General features: G+C 38.8%; 3 protein-coding genes and 1 pseudogene across 3 annotated transcripts; 2 read left to right on the top strand and 2 right to left on the bottom strand.

Moving 5' to 3' along the window:
• Positions 1 to 4,023: 4,023 nt before the first annotated feature.
• On the bottom strand, positions 4,024 to 4,642 carry LOC130722387 (uncharacterized; annotated as a pseudogene).
• A 4,976-nt stretch (positions 4,643 to 9,618) lies between these two features.
• On the top strand, positions 9,619 to 10,161 carry LOC130725160 (uncharacterized protein At4g04775-like). The gene is made up of 2 exons (XM_057576412.1): positions 9,619 to 9,747; positions 9,835 to 10,161. Exons 1-2 carry the CDS (start codon positions 9,619 to 9,621, stop codon positions 10,159 to 10,161), a joined length of 456 nt encoding a protein of 151 aa, XP_057432395.1.
• Positions 10,162 to 10,658: 497 nt separating this feature from the next.
• On the bottom strand, positions 10,659 to 12,132 carry LOC130725159 (leucine-rich repeat extensin-like protein 5). Its single transcript, XM_057576411.1, has 3 exons — positions 11,635 to 12,132; positions 11,312 to 11,587; positions 10,659 to 11,231 (listed from the first exon to the last, which is right to left on the bottom strand). Exons 1-3 carry the CDS (start codon positions 12,130 to 12,132, stop codon positions 10,659 to 10,661), a joined length of 1,347 nt encoding a protein of 448 aa, XP_057432394.1.
• A 2,911-nt stretch (positions 12,133 to 15,043) lies between these two features.
• Positions 15,044 to 18,435, top strand: LOC130722952 (uncharacterized). Its single transcript, XM_057573850.1, has 3 exons — positions 15,044 to 15,194; positions 15,438 to 17,049; positions 17,943 to 18,435. Exons 2-3 carry the CDS (start codon positions 15,635 to 15,637, stop codon positions 18,190 to 18,192), a joined length of 1,665 nt encoding a protein of 554 aa, XP_057429833.1. The 5' UTR covers positions 15,044 to 15,194; positions 15,438 to 15,634; the 3' UTR covers positions 18,193 to 18,435.
• Positions 18,436 to 18,983: the final 548 nt, after the last annotated feature.

Here is an 18,983-nt window from a genome sequence, read left to right as displayed (position 1 = left end):
CAACAACTCGTGTAGCCTCTGATGTGTATTCTCCCCCTCGCTTTTGTCGTGCTCTCTTCCATTTGTCATGACGTGACGGTGGAGATGGAATACAATCTAGTTCTCCTGATGCGTCTAGTTCTTGACTATTTTCTTTAATCATTTTCTGCTCAAGCAAATCATATCCTCCACGAGATAATGTATGTGGGTGAAGATTCTTAGCCACATTATCCCTACCCTTTTGACTTTTTTCCTAAATTTGTTTGTTAAACAATAGAAAGCCAACACATAAGCAAGGTTACTGATCAAGGAGCAATCCAGAAAAAACAAACCGAAAACATAAGCAAGAATATGAATCAGTTTATTCATATTAGAGGAAGACAAACAGTTTATCACACTTGATGAATATGAATCATGAAAACAATTCACTTATTTAACTCAACAAGTGCAAACATTTGATAATTAAAACTAAAGAAAACAAAATTAACTTGATAGCTTTTACCATGTAAAAAAAAATACTATTACTACTAACCTTAAATTCAGAGGTATTTCGAGACTCGACAAACTTCTCCCATACATCTTCTTTAATATAAGGGTACACTACATATGGAGGAGGGCGATCGGGCTTGGGGTTGGTAATATATTCGGATGTAAGTTGTGTCTTAAAACCTCTCCATCGGTCCCCCAACCACGTGATCCATTTTTTCTTCAATTCATCATCACTTTCTCTAATATCAAAATGAAGCTATATACATAAAAAAAAGTTGGTGTTACTACCTAAGATCAATAGATACAAAATGAATGGGTAAACAGTGAATTAAAAATACAGCAATAATACCTTGAGATCATCCCAAATTGAATTTTTAATGTCTTTATGTACCAGCGGGCACTCATCTATTAAAATACTACAAGTACTTCGAGCAAGAAATGCTGCATAACTCTTAAACTCGTCTGAATTTTCACCATAACATTTCCCAGTTTGTGGATCAAACTCAATCTTCAATTTCACACCTGTTTTCCGAATTTTGGTAATTTTAATCATCTTAGTGCAACCTCTAACCTTTCTCCTTTTAGGTTCACTAGACGAATGACTAGGTTCACCAGACGAAAGAGGGATGTTGGTTGAATCAGCCATGTATCTGTTTAAACAAAATAAAAAGATGTCAGAATGAAAGCACAAATAAATGCAATAATAGCAGCATCATTAGCATATAAACTAATTAATCAAGTAGATATAACATGTGTTGACATATAAATGCAATAATAGCAGCATCATCAACATCATTAGCATATAAACTATTGACATATAAACTAATTAATCAAGCATATAAACTGAATTTACTAACTTATTCGATCCAACAAAAAATGAAAACTTACTAGCTCTCCCATATCCCTTCTTCATGATCCAAACGACTAACTTGCACATCGTCTACTTCATTTTCTTCATTTCCTTCATTGGAGGTAAGCACATTTGTTGCAGAAGAAGGAATCTCAGAAATATGAAGGGTTTCATCGTTACCATGTGTGGTTTTTGGTTGTAGAGCCACTGACCACCTTTTGTTAGAAGGATCTGTGACATAAAACACTTGTTTTGCTTGGGATGCCATAATGAAAGGTTCATCCCTATAAGCTACCTTGGAAAGATCAACCAGTGTGTATCCAAATTCATCAATTCTTACACCACTGGAAATATCGACCCACTTGCATTTAAATACAGGCACTGTAAATGTAACATAGTCGACCTCCCAAATCTCTTCAATCACCCCAAAGTACGGTGTAGATGCCATAATAGGTCTTTTATCTTTTGAACTAAAGAAGTGCATGTACTCGGCCACAACCATAACCCCACTATTTTGCATAGTACTTCTATCATCCTTTGATTTTGTATAAAAGGAAGTTTTATTAATATCATATGCACTCCAAGTCATAACGTTACATTTAGGCTCAAATGAGAGTCGTTTTATTGTATCAGAAGCACTATCATCATTAGAAATTCTTTCTTTAAACCATTCAGAGAAACTCTTATTATGCTCTTTTAACAACACTTTTTCATTCATCTTGGGGTAGTTTTCCTTTAGAAAGCTTTTGTGGGCAGCTAAGTAAGGTTGAACTTCATCGGTGTTATTCAATATATACAAATGCGCTGGATGAAGTAACTTCCAAGTCATGCACTTGATATTTAAACCTTGTGTACCCATACCTTCACATCTTCCATCAAGACGAGACTTTGGAACCCCTATAGCATCCGCTTCTGACAAATAGTTTGAACAAAACTCAATAGCTTCTTCTGCAATGTATCTTTCCACAATCGAAGCTTCCGGACGGTGTGGATTCATAGTATACCCTTTTAGGATCTTCATGTACCGCTCTACTGGATACATCCACCTTAAACAAACTGGACCACACAATCTAATCTCCCTTACCAAATGAACAATCAAGTGTTCCATAATGTCAAAAAATGAAGGAGGAAAATGCATCTCCAACTGACACAAGATGACTGCAGCCTCATTTTCCAACTCGTCTAACTTCAATGGATCAATGACTTTACTACATATTGCATTGAAGAATAAGCACAGCCTAGTTATGGTTTTCCTAACTTTAATAGGCAGTATTCCACGAATAGCCACTGGTAGTAGTTGCTGCATCAGAACATGAAAGTCATGGGATTTTAAGCCAATTAACTTGAGATCTTTCATTGATACAAGTCTCTTGATATTTGATGAGTAACCTTGTGGTACTTTGATACCCTCTAAACACTCACAAAAGCTTATTTTCTCCTTTTTAGACAAAGTGTGACATGCTGGAGGCAAATATGTCTTGTTACCTATCTGTTGTGGAGTTAATTACTCTCGTATACCCATATCAGCCAAATCTAAACGAGCACTTAACCCATCTTTTGTCTTGCCTTTAATGTGAAGAAGTGTTCCAATTAGACTATCACAAACATTTTTCTCTACATGCATCAAATCAATACAATGTCTTACATCAAGACTTGACCAATATGGAAGATCAAAGAACACCGACCTCTTTTTCCATATATTTTTTTCAGCGGGCTTCTTTTGTTTCTTTCCAAAGATAACCTTCACATGTTGTTGTCGTTGATAAACTTCCTCTCCAGTCAAGGGTTTTGGAGCAACACCATGCTCTGCTTCTCCGTTGAAAGCTTTCTTCTTTTTACGATATGGATGATAACGGTCTAAGAATTTCCGATGCCCAAGATAAACAGTCTTCCTTCCATGATTCAGTTGATGGTAACTTGTATCTTTCTCACAAATAGGACACGCTTTATGCCCTTTAACGCTGTAACCAGACAAATTACCATATGCCGGAAAGTCGTTGATGGTGCAAAACAACATGGCACGCATATTGAAATGTTCACCGGAATACGCATCAAGAACATCAACTCCTTGCTCCCACAACAATCTTAAATCATCAATCAGGGGACTTAGATAAACATCTATGTCGTTTCCTGGTTGTTTTGGGCCCGGAATCATCATAGAAAACATCATATATTTACGCTTCATGCACAACGAAGGAGATAGGTTGTAAATTATCAAGAGAACATGCCATGAACTATGGTTACAACTTAGATTACCATACGGATTCATTCCATCGGTAGCAAGTCCAAGTCTAAGGTTTCTCGACTCTTTGGCAAAATTCAAATCAATTTTCTTCCATTGCAAAGAATCAGCTACATGGCGAATTTTTCCATCATCAATTCTCTCTTCTGCATGCCATCTAAGGTTCTTTGCGTCATTTGCATTAGAGAACAATCTCTTGAACCTTGAAATTATTGGTAGGTACCATAACACTTTTGCAGGAGGACCCTTTGTGCTCACATCATCACTGGAATCACCATCTTTCTTTTTGTAGCGTGACGCCTTGCACTTCGGACAATGATCATAGTTCTCAAACTCTTTTCTGTATAAGATGCAATCATTAGGGCATGCATGTATTTTTTCATACTCCATGCCCATCGGACACAATACTTTCTTGGCTTCATAATGACGATTCGGCATTGTGTTACCTTTTGGAAGCATTTCTTTCAACAATCCAAGCAAATCAGTGAAACTTTTATCACTCCATCCATTTTTCGCCTTCAAATTAAACAATCTTAACACAGCTGACAACCGTGTAAAGTTTGTGCATCCCGGGTACAAAGGTTCTTCCTTGTCTTTACATAAAGTATCATACACATGCGCTCTCTTAAATGATTCTTCTCCAAGATCATGTATCATGTCTTCCAGCCGATCATCCGTATCTACACAAACTTCCTCTCTTTGGGATACACTTGGAGTTACTACTTCACCATGCCATATCCATCGTGTATAATTTTGACAAATCCCCGTCCAAGCTAGATGGTCCCTTATTTCATCCTTAGTAAGTTTTGGTTCCCGGTTCCCACAAGAAACACAAGGACATGGAAAAAGTCCATTGTTGTTTGGAAGATTTTTATCAGCAAATTCTAGAAATTCAGTCACTCCATTATTAAACTCATGACTTAATCGATTAGCTCTCATCCAACTACGATCCATAGCTACGTTCTGAAAATTAACAGATATTAAATTACTTTATTGTGCTAATCTAGATCCAAAGTTAACATTATTGACACTGGGACCAAACTCATCAACATTTTTCAAATGATAAGCTAAACACAACCTTAGAAAATAAACTTACAGCAAGATGGAAGAGTTCTGCAGTGGCTGGAAGAGTTTGCCAGAGCTGGAGTAGGTGGAAGAGTTCGCTGAACAACTATCAGAGAGCGAAACTGCCTTCCAGTGCCTGGCTCATAGTAATACTGCACAAACAAGACAAAAAAAAAATCAAATTCCAGTAAAAATTGGAAACCGATTTCTAATCACCATCATACCCTAAGTCAACCAAATTTTACACAAAAAGATGCAACTACAATAACTGCAGAGATACACAAACATAAAGGATCCCCTTTGAACTGCAATTTGTATTAGTGCAATTTGTATTAGTGCATTTTGGCAATACTAACATATAACTAGAATTCCACACCAAAAGTGAACACCCACCTTCTAGCTTCTTCATCTCGTACTTTGGCATCGAATTCTTTGCTAGGAGGATACTTTGGCAAGCTTGAAGGATCACAAGGTAGAGGCTTCGTTGAGAAGAACTAAATAGTAAACCAAAATGAAAGAGTAGTGAGCAATGCATACTCAAGTTTTAAAACAATAATCTACAACTAAAAAAGCAGTGCAAAATTTTAGTTGAGCAAGACATACTGCATCCATTTTCAATCATATTCAAGTCGTGGAGACAATATGTATACATAAAGGAGAACACATGAGAAAGAGATGATATAGAAGCATTATTTTTAAAACATGAGTAAATATGCAAAAAGATGACATTAAAAAACTTAAGGCTGCAAGGAAACCCACAACCTTCGTTCATAAAAGTTTATGATTTTCCCAATACCAACATCCACTCTCTATATGTACTCATAGAGTTGCATTTCATAAGTGTGAACAATACAAAAGACACTCAAGATTTTCACACCTCACTCTTCAAAGCAGATGCTGAGGCAACTTTGATTTTCTCCAATAGTCCTCAGAAGGTGAGCCACAAAGTTTGAAAATTTTATGCAATTGCTCCACCTACAAGACAGAAAGTTGTAGTTTCTAATCACTTTTTTATACACCCAAGCTTTATTCACAAGACCATTAAAGAACATGAAGAGAAGACTGTAAAAAACACAATTCACTGGTGTTTTTTTTTTAATAAGCTAAAGTGATATAAATATAAAGGGGTACTAGGGGTACCCCAACCCTATACAAAGAAAGGGAAAAACCAGCTGGAGAAAAACAGAAAAACAAGAGCTGCTGTTTATGCAGCAAAGAACTAACTGTAACGACAGCAAAACCAAAGGAACTATCAAGCTAAATTAGCCAAGATTCCATCAAGAAACTACAGACCCTGCAAGTACTAAACCAATGAGCCCAAATTAAAGATTAAAGCCTACTCAATACTAGGCCTAACTACAATGCTCCCTCCCCAAACTATAAATTGCAGGACCAAAAATGAGATACAGCTAAAGAAAATTGAGACAAGAGAGCCAATTCCAAACACAATTCACTGGTGTATTTTCAACTACTACCATATGTAAGTCAACCTAATTGATCTTCAATGAATTTTGAAAAGCCACTATATGTAAAACACTAGTACAATCTGAATTTTCTTGTACAATCATGAATAACAGAGTTTCACAATGACAAATTGAATGGAATTCACGTATACTGCCAGTTTCTTAGAATCATGCTTTACCTTGTATGAATCGCAAAACCCCACCAAATTAAGCGACTTCCATCTTCTTCCTCCAAGTGTTAGCAAACTTAGGTTTTGAGAGAAGCACGAGCGGCGGCGAGTCACGAGCAGGAGCGGCGGCGATTCACGAGCAGGAGCGAGGGCGAGGCTTAGCAACGAGCAGCGGTGAGTGTTAGCAAACTTAGGTTTTTTCCGGCCGTGAATGGTTGAGTTGTGCGTGTTTGGATATTTTCAGTGTTGTGTGAGGGACTTTTCCCAACGCTTGTATTATACCGGACGTGAAAAGTACTTTATTAAAATTTCAAAAATGCCACCGCATTTATCTTTCACATCGGTTGTTATATCAACCGTTGTAAAAAATGTTTACTAATTACTTTCCACATCAGATATATTATCAACCGATGTGAAATCTCTCATTAAAGTTCACTATAATTTCAATTTTGCCACCGCTTTATCTTTCACATCAGGTGTTTGTGTACCCGATGTAAAAACTCTGATGTTAAATCTATATTTTCTAGTAGTGATAGGCAGATCTCACTGTGTAGCAGCCATGAGGTTCTTGTAGCCAAACCCATCTATCTTTTGCATCTTTGTTCATCTGTATTAAGGAGAGTTCCTGCAATAAAACTTGTAAAAGTTCCTTTTCCCACTCAAATAAATCCCTTCTCCAAATAAACCTCCACTCCCATCCCTCAATACCCCACCTTCCCATATCTGCCACTGTGCTCTCTTTCCCCTCTGAAACCTCAAACAACCTTCTATATTTATGTTTTAAACTCTCCCTTCCCACCCAAGGCTCCAACCAGAAACACACCTCTTTCCCGTCACCCACTACTCGCTTAATATTATTTTTAAACTAAGCTCCCTCATTACTCTCTGAACTAACCCGGCCAACATCCCTCCACCATCTTGACCCATTATCAAAGCACCCATCATCCCCAACCCACACTTTCTCACCATATTTTGCCCTCAAAACCCTTCCCCACAAACTGTTCCCCTCATGCAACAACCTCCACCTCCATTTTCCTAATAGCGCTCTATTAAATTTCACAATGTCCCTTACCCCCAATCCCCCCTCCTCCTTAGGCTTGCACACAATATCCCAACTTACCCATGGTATTTTCCTTACATCCTCATTCCCTCCTCATAAAAATGTTCTCTGCAAACTTATAATCCTGTTAGCAACAGTTGTAGGAATTTTAAAAAAAGATAAATAAAAGAGAGGAATAGAGGAGAGTACCGAGTTCAAGAGGCAAATGCGGCCGCCAAAGGACAAATTTTTCATCTTCCAAGGGGTCAATTTCCTATGAAACCTTCGCATGACTGGTTTAGGAAAGTGCAACATCGAATACCAAATGAAAAAAAAAGGGGGAAAGAAAGAGAATTTAGATAAATAATTTATATGATATATTATATGATAAAAAAAAAGTAAAGAGAAAGATAAATATAAAATAAAATATACGTGAGGTGATGTTATTGTTGGGCCGGACATTTTAAAAATTGAGAAAATATAAAATTATGTGTCAAGGGAGATGAGGAGCGGGCCTTTTCTAAATTCAATTAATTTCCTCTGCTAGGGTTTGAAGAGAAGCTAGCCGCCACCCCCTTTTGGGTGCTCCTCCCCCCTTGGGGGGCTCCTCCTCCTCCATGGAGGTTTCTACTGCTCTTTGTAGGTAGTTTTCTCCCACAATAGGTGGGTTCCCTTCCACAGTAGGTGGATTTGCTACCCAATAAGTGGGTTGTTTTCTCCTTTTGCTTATTTTCCCTTTTATGTTACCGTCCTCCCCGCCTACCTCCACCCACCGGCCGCCGCCGTCGCACCTTTCTGCAGCCTTGTGCCTCTACCGTCGTCTCTGTGTCTCTACCACCGCTTCCTCCGCCGCTGTCATCTTCATATGTTGTTGGCTTTGTTCTGAAGACCACCTTCGCCTGTTTTTCACCCCTGTTTTGCTTCTCCTTGTTGCTGCCTCTGGTGCCACGACCGTGACCTCCACCACCATCCACCAACTGCGGCTTCCATCGCTCATAACAGTTTCTTGGTCTCATCCTTTCTTTCCTCCAGATCTGGTTTGTTTGCTGCGGGGCTTGCCCCTGACTTAAAGGTGTTGAACACCTGAGTTTATGATAGCCTTGTAGCAGAGATTGCTGACGGCAGAGCCGGCAAGGTATAAGAAGTGACGTTTAAAGATGTGAATATCAAATTTTCTCTTCTGTTTGCAGCAGATTTACTTTGGATTTGAGCTATGGAGCCGCCGCTGATCCCCGCCACCACTGCTACTGTTCCGCTACCCTGGTTAGGGTTTGGAGACCCTGAAGGCTAGGGTTTGTCTGGCCTAGTCTTCATGGGCTCAGTGCTATTGGGCCTGTTTGTTTTTGCAAGTAGTTGTCATTAATCTCCTAGTTCTAACTTTGGGTTAGGTGTAGATAGGAGTCATGAGCTCAAGTGTAAGAAACTGACTTGTAATTCTCTGTGGGCTTGCCCAAGCAGTTGTACTACCCTTTTGGGTTATGAGCCTGGCCCATGTTATCAATGAAATGTTCACCTTTGACCAAAAAAAAAAGATGAGGTGCATTTTTTTTTCTGAAATAAAGACTACAAATACTCATAGACTGAGACAGTAAGTTTTATCTCCCGCAGTAAACCATTTTTCTCACATATGATAAAGGTCCCAACTCTACTCTTTAGCATGGGTAAGAAACACGATGAACCCTAATATGGACCACTTTTAAAATGGTCTAATTTTAGACCACTTTTTTTAACCTGCTATAACAGGTTAACATAGGTTTTTTTAAAGAAATTTAATATATGATAAATTTTTAATGATATTTTTTTCTTAAAAAAAATAATGTGTCAACCTATTATACCCAACCAAAATAGGTGGTGTAATACACCACCTAAAAGTGATGCATATTAGGTTCCCAAGAAACACATGCAACCGTCATTCTGTCAACTAACTTTGCCAAATTGGGAGAAATCGGGTAAATGGTCACAATGGTCCCTGGAAGTTTCCACCGACTTCAGAATCGTCCCTGGATGAATTTAATTAGGCTCGCGGTCCCCAGAAGTTACAAAAAATAGTCATAGTAGTCCCTGACGTTAAAATCATATAACGTCCGTTAACCTTTTACTGACATGGAATTTTTTTTTTCCCACAATCAATGCCTACGTGGAAATAGCCGTTGGGGGTTTATGTTAAACACTTCAAATTAGTCCCTGAAATCATCTATATGAAGATGAACCCTAACATTTGGGGGAAAATCCCAAATTCATCAACCTTCAATCTGAAAGGGAGAAGGGAGATGAGTGGTAGTTCTAGGTCGCGACTTCCACAGAGGCCATCGAAAAAACCCATGGGAAGTTCTAGCTCAGGGATGAACGATGGAGTGCCCCATTGCAAGTGTGGTGAAGAAGCAGTGGTTAGGGTTTCCAAAACTGATGCCAACCCAGGAAAACCCTTCTATAGTTGCTATCTACCAAAGGCAAGTAAATGATTTTCTGGGTTCTTCATTTTTGCATATGTTGGCATGAATTCATAATTTCTGGGTTGTATGGGTTTTGTTGTACAGGGTCATTTATCTAATTGCAACTTCTTTCGATGGGTTGAAGATGGAAATGAAGTTGAATCGAATGCCCCAAACTGTATGCAGAATGAAGAAGTTGTGAGGGTGTTGAATGAGATTTCTCTGAAGAATGCAGTGTTGATGCAGGAGGTGGTGCTTATGAAGGAAGCTATTTTGAAGAAAAATGAGATGGTGATTGAACAAATTAGGTACATGAATGCAGCCATGTGCAAGAACAATGACCTTGCAGCTCAACAAGTTCAATTGATGAGAATTTGTGTCATATTGATGACTTTGTTTGTGTTTGTAATGATGATTGGGAAGTTCATGTAATGTGGGGGATCATGTAACAATGTAGTCTTTTGAGTGATGAATGTAATGATATTGTCAAATTATCAATGAAATGCATTATTGATGCTTTTGGTATGCATTTTGTCATGCTTGCTTTTGGTCATTTCCACCAAATCTTCTACTCCATTCATAATATAAGATCATTACAAAGTCTGAACAAACACATATTCCATAACAACAACCAGAACTTAAATAGACAACCATAATGTGAAATAGATAACCATTCATAATAAAAGATCAACCCTTACAAAGTCTGAACAAACACATAACACAATACTGTCAACCATTACAAAGTTCAATGCTAAATAGCATAACAACAACCAGAACTTAAATAGACAACCATAATGTCAATGCCAAGTTACTAAGGCTACTAAATATAATGTCATCAGTCAGTACATAACACAACCAGTTTTAAAACAAAAAAGAGACATAGGCTAGCTGCTGCATCACAAAAAGACTCTTCTGGAACTTCATTGTCATCAATTGTCCTCTGAGGTGTTTTGGAACATAGAAGGTGTTGGCATGAAACACATATTTCGTCCAGGATAAGCATATGTCACTTGCCCTGGTGGTGGTGAGCTTCTTGCTGTTTCTGCCCTTGGTGGTACTGAAGTTGAAGCTTGGAATTGTGGACGAGTTGAGGAAGATGCTTCCACTGATTGCCTAGGTGGCCTAATTGAAGGGGGCCTATAGGCAGCAGGAGCAGGAGTGGGCCTATAAACAATTCCAGCAGGCCTACTTGCAATTCCAGTTGGTCTATTGGGCCAAATCACAAACCCAATAGGTGCAGCAGCAGGCATAGTGTTTGAAAGAGGGGCATTTCCACTACTTGTAGGCACAGGAGCTGTATTAGCAGGAGTAGCATTTCTTCTAGGTCTGTTGGCATTCCTTCTAGGTCTTGTAGCAGCAGGCCTACTTGTAATTCCAGCAGGCATAGTGTTTGAAAGAGGGGCAGTTCCACTACTTGTAGGCACAGGAGCTGTATCAGCAGGAGTAGCATTTCTTCTAGGTCTGTTGGCATTCCTTCTAGGTCTTGTAGCAGCAGGAGTTTCCTATCACAGTTCAAAAAATTAACATTAATTAATATAATGAATTAAGTCATATTAAAGAGAACATAATGTTACCATTTTACCTGGGGTTGCTGAGGAGTCCCATTGGGGGCATTCTGGGATACATCAACCTCATCCTCAATTACTTCAGGTGGGGGTGGAACCCAATTTGTTGGCCTTATTGGTGCACCAATGTTATGGCAGCTTCTGGTGTTGTGACCAGTTAGGCCACACCTAGTACAAGTAATTGGAGGATATGACCTCCTGATTCTTGTGGCAGGAACAGGTGGCTCACTTCCAGCCCTACTCCTGTTTCTTGATCCAGCAACTGGTTCCTCATTTCCATCCCTCCTCCTATTCTAATGAAATAAGTCATATTAAAGAGAAGAGAATGCTACCATTTTACCTGGGGTGCTTGTGTCTGAGGAGTTCCGTTGGGGGCATTCTGGGTTACTTCAACCTCCTCCATCACAGGGGGTGTAATAACTTCCTCCTCATCCACCACATGGACCACAGGGGGTGTAATCACAATCACAACATTCTCATCCTCATTAAAATTAGGGGGTGGAATAACCTCAAAAGGGACTGGTTCCAAATGCTCATAGTAAATCTCGATCTCTTGGTTGTTGGACTTAGATGCTAAGCATGCATCCATTAGGTCAGAATCAGTGCAAAGTTCATTTAACTTAAGCACATCTGGAACTTGAGGATTACGCCACCACATCTTCATAGTCATAACATATCCATGTTCCCTTGCCATAGCTTCCAGATCAAATAGGTTCAGCCTGTCAGAATCAAGATCCTCCCACACACACATAGTTCCCCCAAAGTATGAGGCAGTGCCATCCACATGCAAACTTATCTCACCACCATGCATCAATATCACAGTGATCCTTGAATCCATCTACACCACAATAGCAAAATAAAATCTCAGAATTTCACAATCTTAAGGGTTTCAAAATTTCACAATCTTACACCCACAATCAATCTCATTCCTTATAAAACCCCAAACCCAACTCTAATATACCAACATACCAACTTCAGAGAACCACATAAACCATAAAAATCATATCTTTTCCACAAAAATTCATGTCTTTTCCATAAAAATCATAACTTGAACTTCAAAATCGCAGACAAGGTACAGATGTGTCAAAATTTAGGGTTAACATGCATAAAGGTAAGAACTTTCAACTGCAGATTGCAAGGACTTGGGGTTTGGGAGACATACCTTGACGCTGCAAACGAAGGGTTCGCCCTCCTTCGTTCTTCTTCCTCAGCGAGCGACAGAGCGATTTTTCACAACACCAGCGAGCAAGAGAGCTTCCAAGCTTCCAACTAGTGTCGTTCTTCTTCCTCTTCTCTCTCTCTCAACCTTCACCAACGTTCTGCTTTCATGGAGAATAGTAGGAGTTTCTAAAATGGAGGGAGATTGTAACAAGGACCAATGTGACCTCCTTCTAACCCAATCAGAATCCAACACATACCTAGGGACCAATTTGACTTCTTTTGGATCTTTCATTTTAGGGGGGAACATTTTCTATTTCCACGTAGGCATTGATTGTGGGAAAAAAAAATTCCATGTCAGTAAAAGGTTAACGGACGTTATATGATTTTAACGTCAGGGACTACTATGACTATTTTTTGTAACTTCTGGGGACCGCGAGCCTAATTAAATTCATCCAGGGACGATTCTGAAGTCGGTGGGAACTTCCAGGGACCATTGTGACCATTTACCCGAAGAAATCAGTACTATAATAATGCTTCCCTTAAATATCAAATGTGAATAAATATCTTAAAGGGAGGTGTATGTATTCATTTGGGAACAAACTCCTATAATGAAGGAGAGGACAAAGGAAGAAAATGGCAATGATTTTTTAGGGTAAGGGGACGTGTCACTTGAACCTTAAGACACTGGAAGGAAGGGTCGGTGGTGAATCACGGTATTTTCACACCCTTTTTGGCAATTATTTTCACATAAATGTAATAAATAAATACATCCTTCAACACGTGGGAAGAGGTTAACGGCCAGATCGCATCCTCTGGCTCCCGTGAAAGAATCCGCGTGGGATGAAAAGTGTCCTTACTAGATTCTTCTCTAGGGATATAAAAGTCTAACCGATTATCGATACGATTAAGGTACTTATATAATTTTAAAATCTAACAGTTTTTTTTAATAAAATCTAACTGTTTAAGAATGTACAAAATCTTCAAACCCACTAAAATTAAACTTAGAGACCGAGGAATGAATTTCGACTAGATATAGACCAAATTCATTTTCTAAATTCTGTGTTTTCTTTCATTCATTTTTCTCTTCTCCAAACAAAATAATGCATATGTTATGAATTTAACAATGAATCGTAATTCACATGAAATGAAATGAAATGTCATATCAGATGTTTTTAGGTTAAAAAAAATCCATAAACTTACTATAATATAATATAAAAACTTTATTGCATTATTTCTTGAATTTAACATCCAAAGACAAGATTCAAAGAAAAAATCCAAAGACACCAATTTAAACATGTGTCTATGGGTGCCTCATAAATTAAAAACTTATTAATTAGCTAGATTTTTTTTTTTAATTTGAAAGTTGTCTCTAGGATAGTGATAATATTTTTTAAAAAACAAGATATCAAATTAAATTATAATCATCAACTAAAAAATTAAAAAGATTGATAGACACTCATCAACATCACAAATCACTAGTGTATAAATGTAAATGTTGTTGAAAAACATGCTCAACTAATAGATATTTTTACGATACATGTATAATTTATTATTTTAATAATTTTTTCAATGAATGATATTTATTTTTAGAAATAAAATATATTTTTCATTGATTGAGTGGAAAACTTAATGTAATGGTTATAAGGTGCATAATATAAGTTTTTTTTTTTCCTTTTATGTATTAGTTTTGTTAATTAATATAATTTTAAACATTAATTAATAATTATGATTTATAGGTTTGAATTGAAAAAGTGGATTATCATATGATTTGAAACCTTTCAATTGGTCGAGAAAGGGTACTACTAAGGGAGCGTTTGTTACAAGGTTTGAGTTCACATTCTCGGGAATGTTATTCCCAGGAATATGATTAACGGGTATGTTATTCCTGGATAAATTTTATAAATGTGTTTGGTAAGTATTTAGTATTCCCGGGAACATTTTAAAATTTTCTTAATTTAAAAATTAAAAAAACTTAAAAATAGTGGAAAAAATGATAAATTGTGGGAGAAGTGGGAAGTTACATTATCTTTCTCATGGGAATGTAAGATTCCCAACCTTTTTCATGAGAATTAATATGAAGGAAATCATGAAAATTGTGGAAGTTATTTTATTTCCGGAAATGATTGATACCCAGGAATCATAGTTTCTAATCTTGTAACAAACGCAGGAATGCTCATTTCCAACCTTCATATTTTCGGGAATCTCTTTTCAAATCTTGAAACAAACGCCTCCCAAATGGTTAAATGGTTAAAGTATCCAAGTCATAATCGCAACTTTTAACATGAAAATAATTGTAATAATTGTAACTAAAACCAAAAGACCATGTGCTCAAGACTTTATTAATTAAATCTAATTAATAAATCTTCCGCTACCTCACCATTAAATTAACAAACGAATAAAAACAAAAACACTGTAGTAGTGGGGAGCATGAACAAGGACCAACGCGGGCCCACACAACAACCGGCAACCTGAAGCAGCTGTAACACACCATGACGGTCCGTATTGAATACGGTGGGACCCCCCATACCGTCGCAACCGGTTCGGACCTACTGATATTTTCCCCCTCTCAATTCGCCTTCGCCTATATATACATCTCACCCTCTACCCTTTGCAACCTTTGAAGTCATATAAACCGAAGTTGCAAACACCCCATTGCACTTCGCCGCCACCACCCTCGTCGGAAAGCACTCACCGCCTGCGATTAATACGACAAAAACCGCCTCCTTCTCCGTTACACAAGTAAGTTAATTAATAGTAAATCTAACTTCCACTTCCATTCTCTTGGATCTCATTTTCCTCGAAAGTTTCATTCTCCGATCCGATTTTTGTGGCAATTGTAATCATTTTTCATCGGTTTGTTTAATTCTAATCACTTACAATTGACTTGTTTTTCGATAAAGTGAATTTTTAGGTTCATGTTTCTTTCAATTTTCTTTCTCATGTGTGCCTTTTTTCAATGAATCTGCTTGGTTGATTTTGCAGGTTGGAGTGGGCTAAAAGGAACAAAGGTTTCAAAAGGGGTGGTTCCTCTCTTTCCCACTTCACACTTTTCCCTCTCTCAACTCTATTGAAATCTCCAACTTTTTGGGATCTCTGTTCTTCATTCTTCTTCTTCTTCTTCTTCTTGTTCATATTCCCTTCTTGTTCAATTTTTGAACAACATCATCAAAAACATCATCATGGGATTGAAGGTTTTGCAATTGTCACAACCAGTTCTACCTCATTCTCCATCTTCATCACAAGCTCTAGCTTCTGCAATTTCATCTCCCTCTTCCAAATCACGAACCCGCAACAATGGAGGAGGTGGTGGAGCGGTGGATTCTCTAGTTTGCAGATTTGTCCAGCACCGCTCGAGTCTCCTCCGATCGACGCAGCAGCTTCTTCACCGGTCTAGATCGTTTGACCACTACCCAGTTCCCACTCGCAGAGGGGGAACCATAACCAGAACCTGCAGCGCAAGCTTTGAGTCATCCTTCTCCTTCTCCGATGAGGAATTTGCCAAGAAGATCGAGAATTTAGCTCTCAGGTTCCAGCTCTCCGATGACACCGATGCAGCGAGTTCGAGTTCGAGTACAGAAACCTTCTCTTCGAACTCCTCCGGCGAGGAGCTACCTTCCTCTTCATCGGTGAACTTCGCGACGGAGTTTGAGCCGCCGTGGACCGCCGGAGAGGAGATAATACCGAAAATCATCGAGTGGAAAGCGAAGAGTGTGGAGCTTCCGTTTTCTCTCAGAATCATCAAGAAGAAGCTCCAGCTGAAAGATGGGTTCAGAGAGGCAGGGGAATCAGCATGCTGCTCTGTGAAGAAGGCTTTCTCTTCCATGGTGTTCATCATCAGAGAGCTTCACAGCTTCACCTTGCAGATGAGGGAGGTTCTGTTTTTCGTAGACCTTCAAGGGATTCTGCAGAGAGTGCAGAACGAAATGCACGCGTCTTTCGTTTGGCTCTTCCAGCAAGTGTTCTCTCAGACCCCAACTCTCATGGTGTATGTGATGATTCTCCTCGCCAATTTCACAGTTCACTCAATGGGAAACAGCGCCGCCCTCGCCGCCGTCGCACCGCAGGCTGAGGTAGCAGAGGTTCTGAGCCACGAGAATCAAACCCAGTATCGCAAATTCGACTCCTCTGCCATCAAAACATTCTCTGTTACAAACGGGAATAAAACAACCTCCGTCGGCGGCGGCAATGGCGGCGGCGGGAAGGTCAGGCCGGCGGCTCATGGCACCGACGGGGACGGGAGGTTTGACCGGTCAGACTCCCGGCACGGAGCGGTTATCCCCGGAGGTGGCGGTGCTGGGACCTCACAGGCTTACAAAACAGGGGAAACAGAGTCGGTGTCAGAGGAAGAAGAGGTTCAGCTATGGAACTCCATGGTGGAGGAAGCTTCATCGAGCATGGAGGTGGTGGATCTGGATCACGACACCATGAAACGGTTCGTTTCACCGTTTTCTGCAAAGATCGAATCCGATGATTATGCTGAGTATTTGAGAACAGAGCTCGTTTACCAAACGGGGTTGTCTCAGGAACCCAACAATGCTCTTCTGCTTGCCAACTATGCTCAGTTTCTCTACGTTGTTGCTCACGATAATGACAGGTGCGTTTGAATGAATATGTTGACGTCTTCCACTTTCTTAAGATTCTCTGTTAATCTCATTTTAATTCCCAATTTTGGTAGCTTTCTGATTTCTTGAACTTCAATTAACAACTTGTGAGTTCTAACCCCTTTCGTCATATGTCATTAGTTTATGATTTTCAGATCATTTCTTACTCAATGCAACTAATTTAGTATATTACCAAAAAATTGTTTCCTATCTTCGAATTATCAAATTCGTCATTGACAGTGTTGGACGGGGAGTTCGTCTTTTGAAGATGGAAATAACTTTCACTTGTCCTGATTGTGTAAAACATCGGTCAGAAACTAATTATACTGAACAACAGTTACTAATTTGACCGATATTTTACACAATCTGGAATGGAATAGCAATCACAAGGGTTTTTTCAAAGTTGAGACACGAATTTGTTTACGTCCAACAGTTTCAAATACCAACACTTTCAATTTGGCCGGAAGATATTTGGTGGGATCTCCTATACAGGGAAAGAATATGCCAATTCAGCTGGCGAAGATGGTTATCGCCTTGGAAGATCTAACCAAAATGAGGAAAAAAACAATACCCTTTTTGTCGAATTGAACCTTGATAGTGGAGTCTGTGGTGTAGTTTGCCTGCACCACTGGTTCATGATGAGCAAGATACATCGTTCTCCGCACGTGACATCCGCGTGCGTTTATAAGAAAGATCTACACGTAATCGTGTTGACTTCAACTTTCTAGTGTCAAATTAAAATGAAAATGACATTAATTAATTTATACTAGTTATAAATGAAAAAAAGAGGTAGATCTTTTTACAAGTTGTAGAGAGTCGCAGTTTGCATCATGTGAAATGTGGTTGGTGTGGTAATTGGTGTTGACAAATTGGGTTGTTGTTCCAGGGCAGAGGAGTACTTCAAGAGAGCAATAGAGGTGGAGCCACCAGATGCAGAGGCGTATAGTAAATACGCAACGTTTCTTTGGAAAGTGAAGAACGATTTGTGGGGTGCAGAGGAGACATATTTGGAGGCCATTTCTGCTGAACCAAACAACACATACTACGCTGCAAACTATGCTCATTTTCTATGGAACACAGGTGGCGATGACACGTGTTTTCCTCTAGATCTATCTTCCCCAGGCCAAGAAGCTTGAGTAAATTTCACAAAAAATATATAGAGAATAAACCATAAGAACACATGGAACTACAACAAAAAAAAAATGGAAATTTTTGTAGCTTATATCTTTTTTTATATATTCTAATTTTTTTAATCGGGGTGGGGGAGGAGGAGATGGAATAATCATGAAGATTGTATAATTTTTGTAATTATAACTGTACATAAACTCTTACAATGGCTCCGAGTTTAATAATATGGGCACATGTTAATCTTTGATTCAGTGAAGAATAATGTTGGCTAAAAAGCATTTTTGGCCCCTGATGTTTTAAGTTTGTGCAAATTCTGCCCCTATCTATTTTTGTAGATGTTTCTACCCCTCATGTTTTCAAACAGTGCACCGTCTACCCCTCACGGAGGGGTAGACGGTGCACTATTTGAAAACATGAGGGGTAGACGCTGCACTGTTTGAAAACATGAGGGGTAGAAACGTCGACAAAAATAGAGTAGGGGCAGAATTTGCACAAACTTAAAACATCAGGGGCCAAAAGTGCTTTTTAGCCAATAATGTTTGGTACCCCATCTATTTTCACCTTCACCTCTTTTAGATGTGTAAGTGATATGACATGTGGTGTGATAGAAAATGTAAAGAGAAATAGAAAAAAAAATGAGTGGATAAGAAATGGAAGAGAAAGTGAGGGGGTGAGTATATCATTACTCTCCGGTCAACGTGAATTAGTTATGTTGTTGTGACCTTACCGAACGGTGAGTGTAATTTTCTTTAATGTTATTTCTCTGTTCTTATTTATTGATCATATTTTATGATTTTTT

Source organism: Lotus japonicus, chromosome 6 (assembly GCF_012489685.1).
Source record: "Lotus japonicus ecotype B-129 chromosome 6, LjGifu_v1.2".
NCBI lineage: Eukaryota > Viridiplantae > Streptophyta > Magnoliopsida > Fabales > Fabaceae > Lotus > Lotus japonicus.
This window is presented reverse-complemented; position numbering and strand designations above follow the sequence as displayed.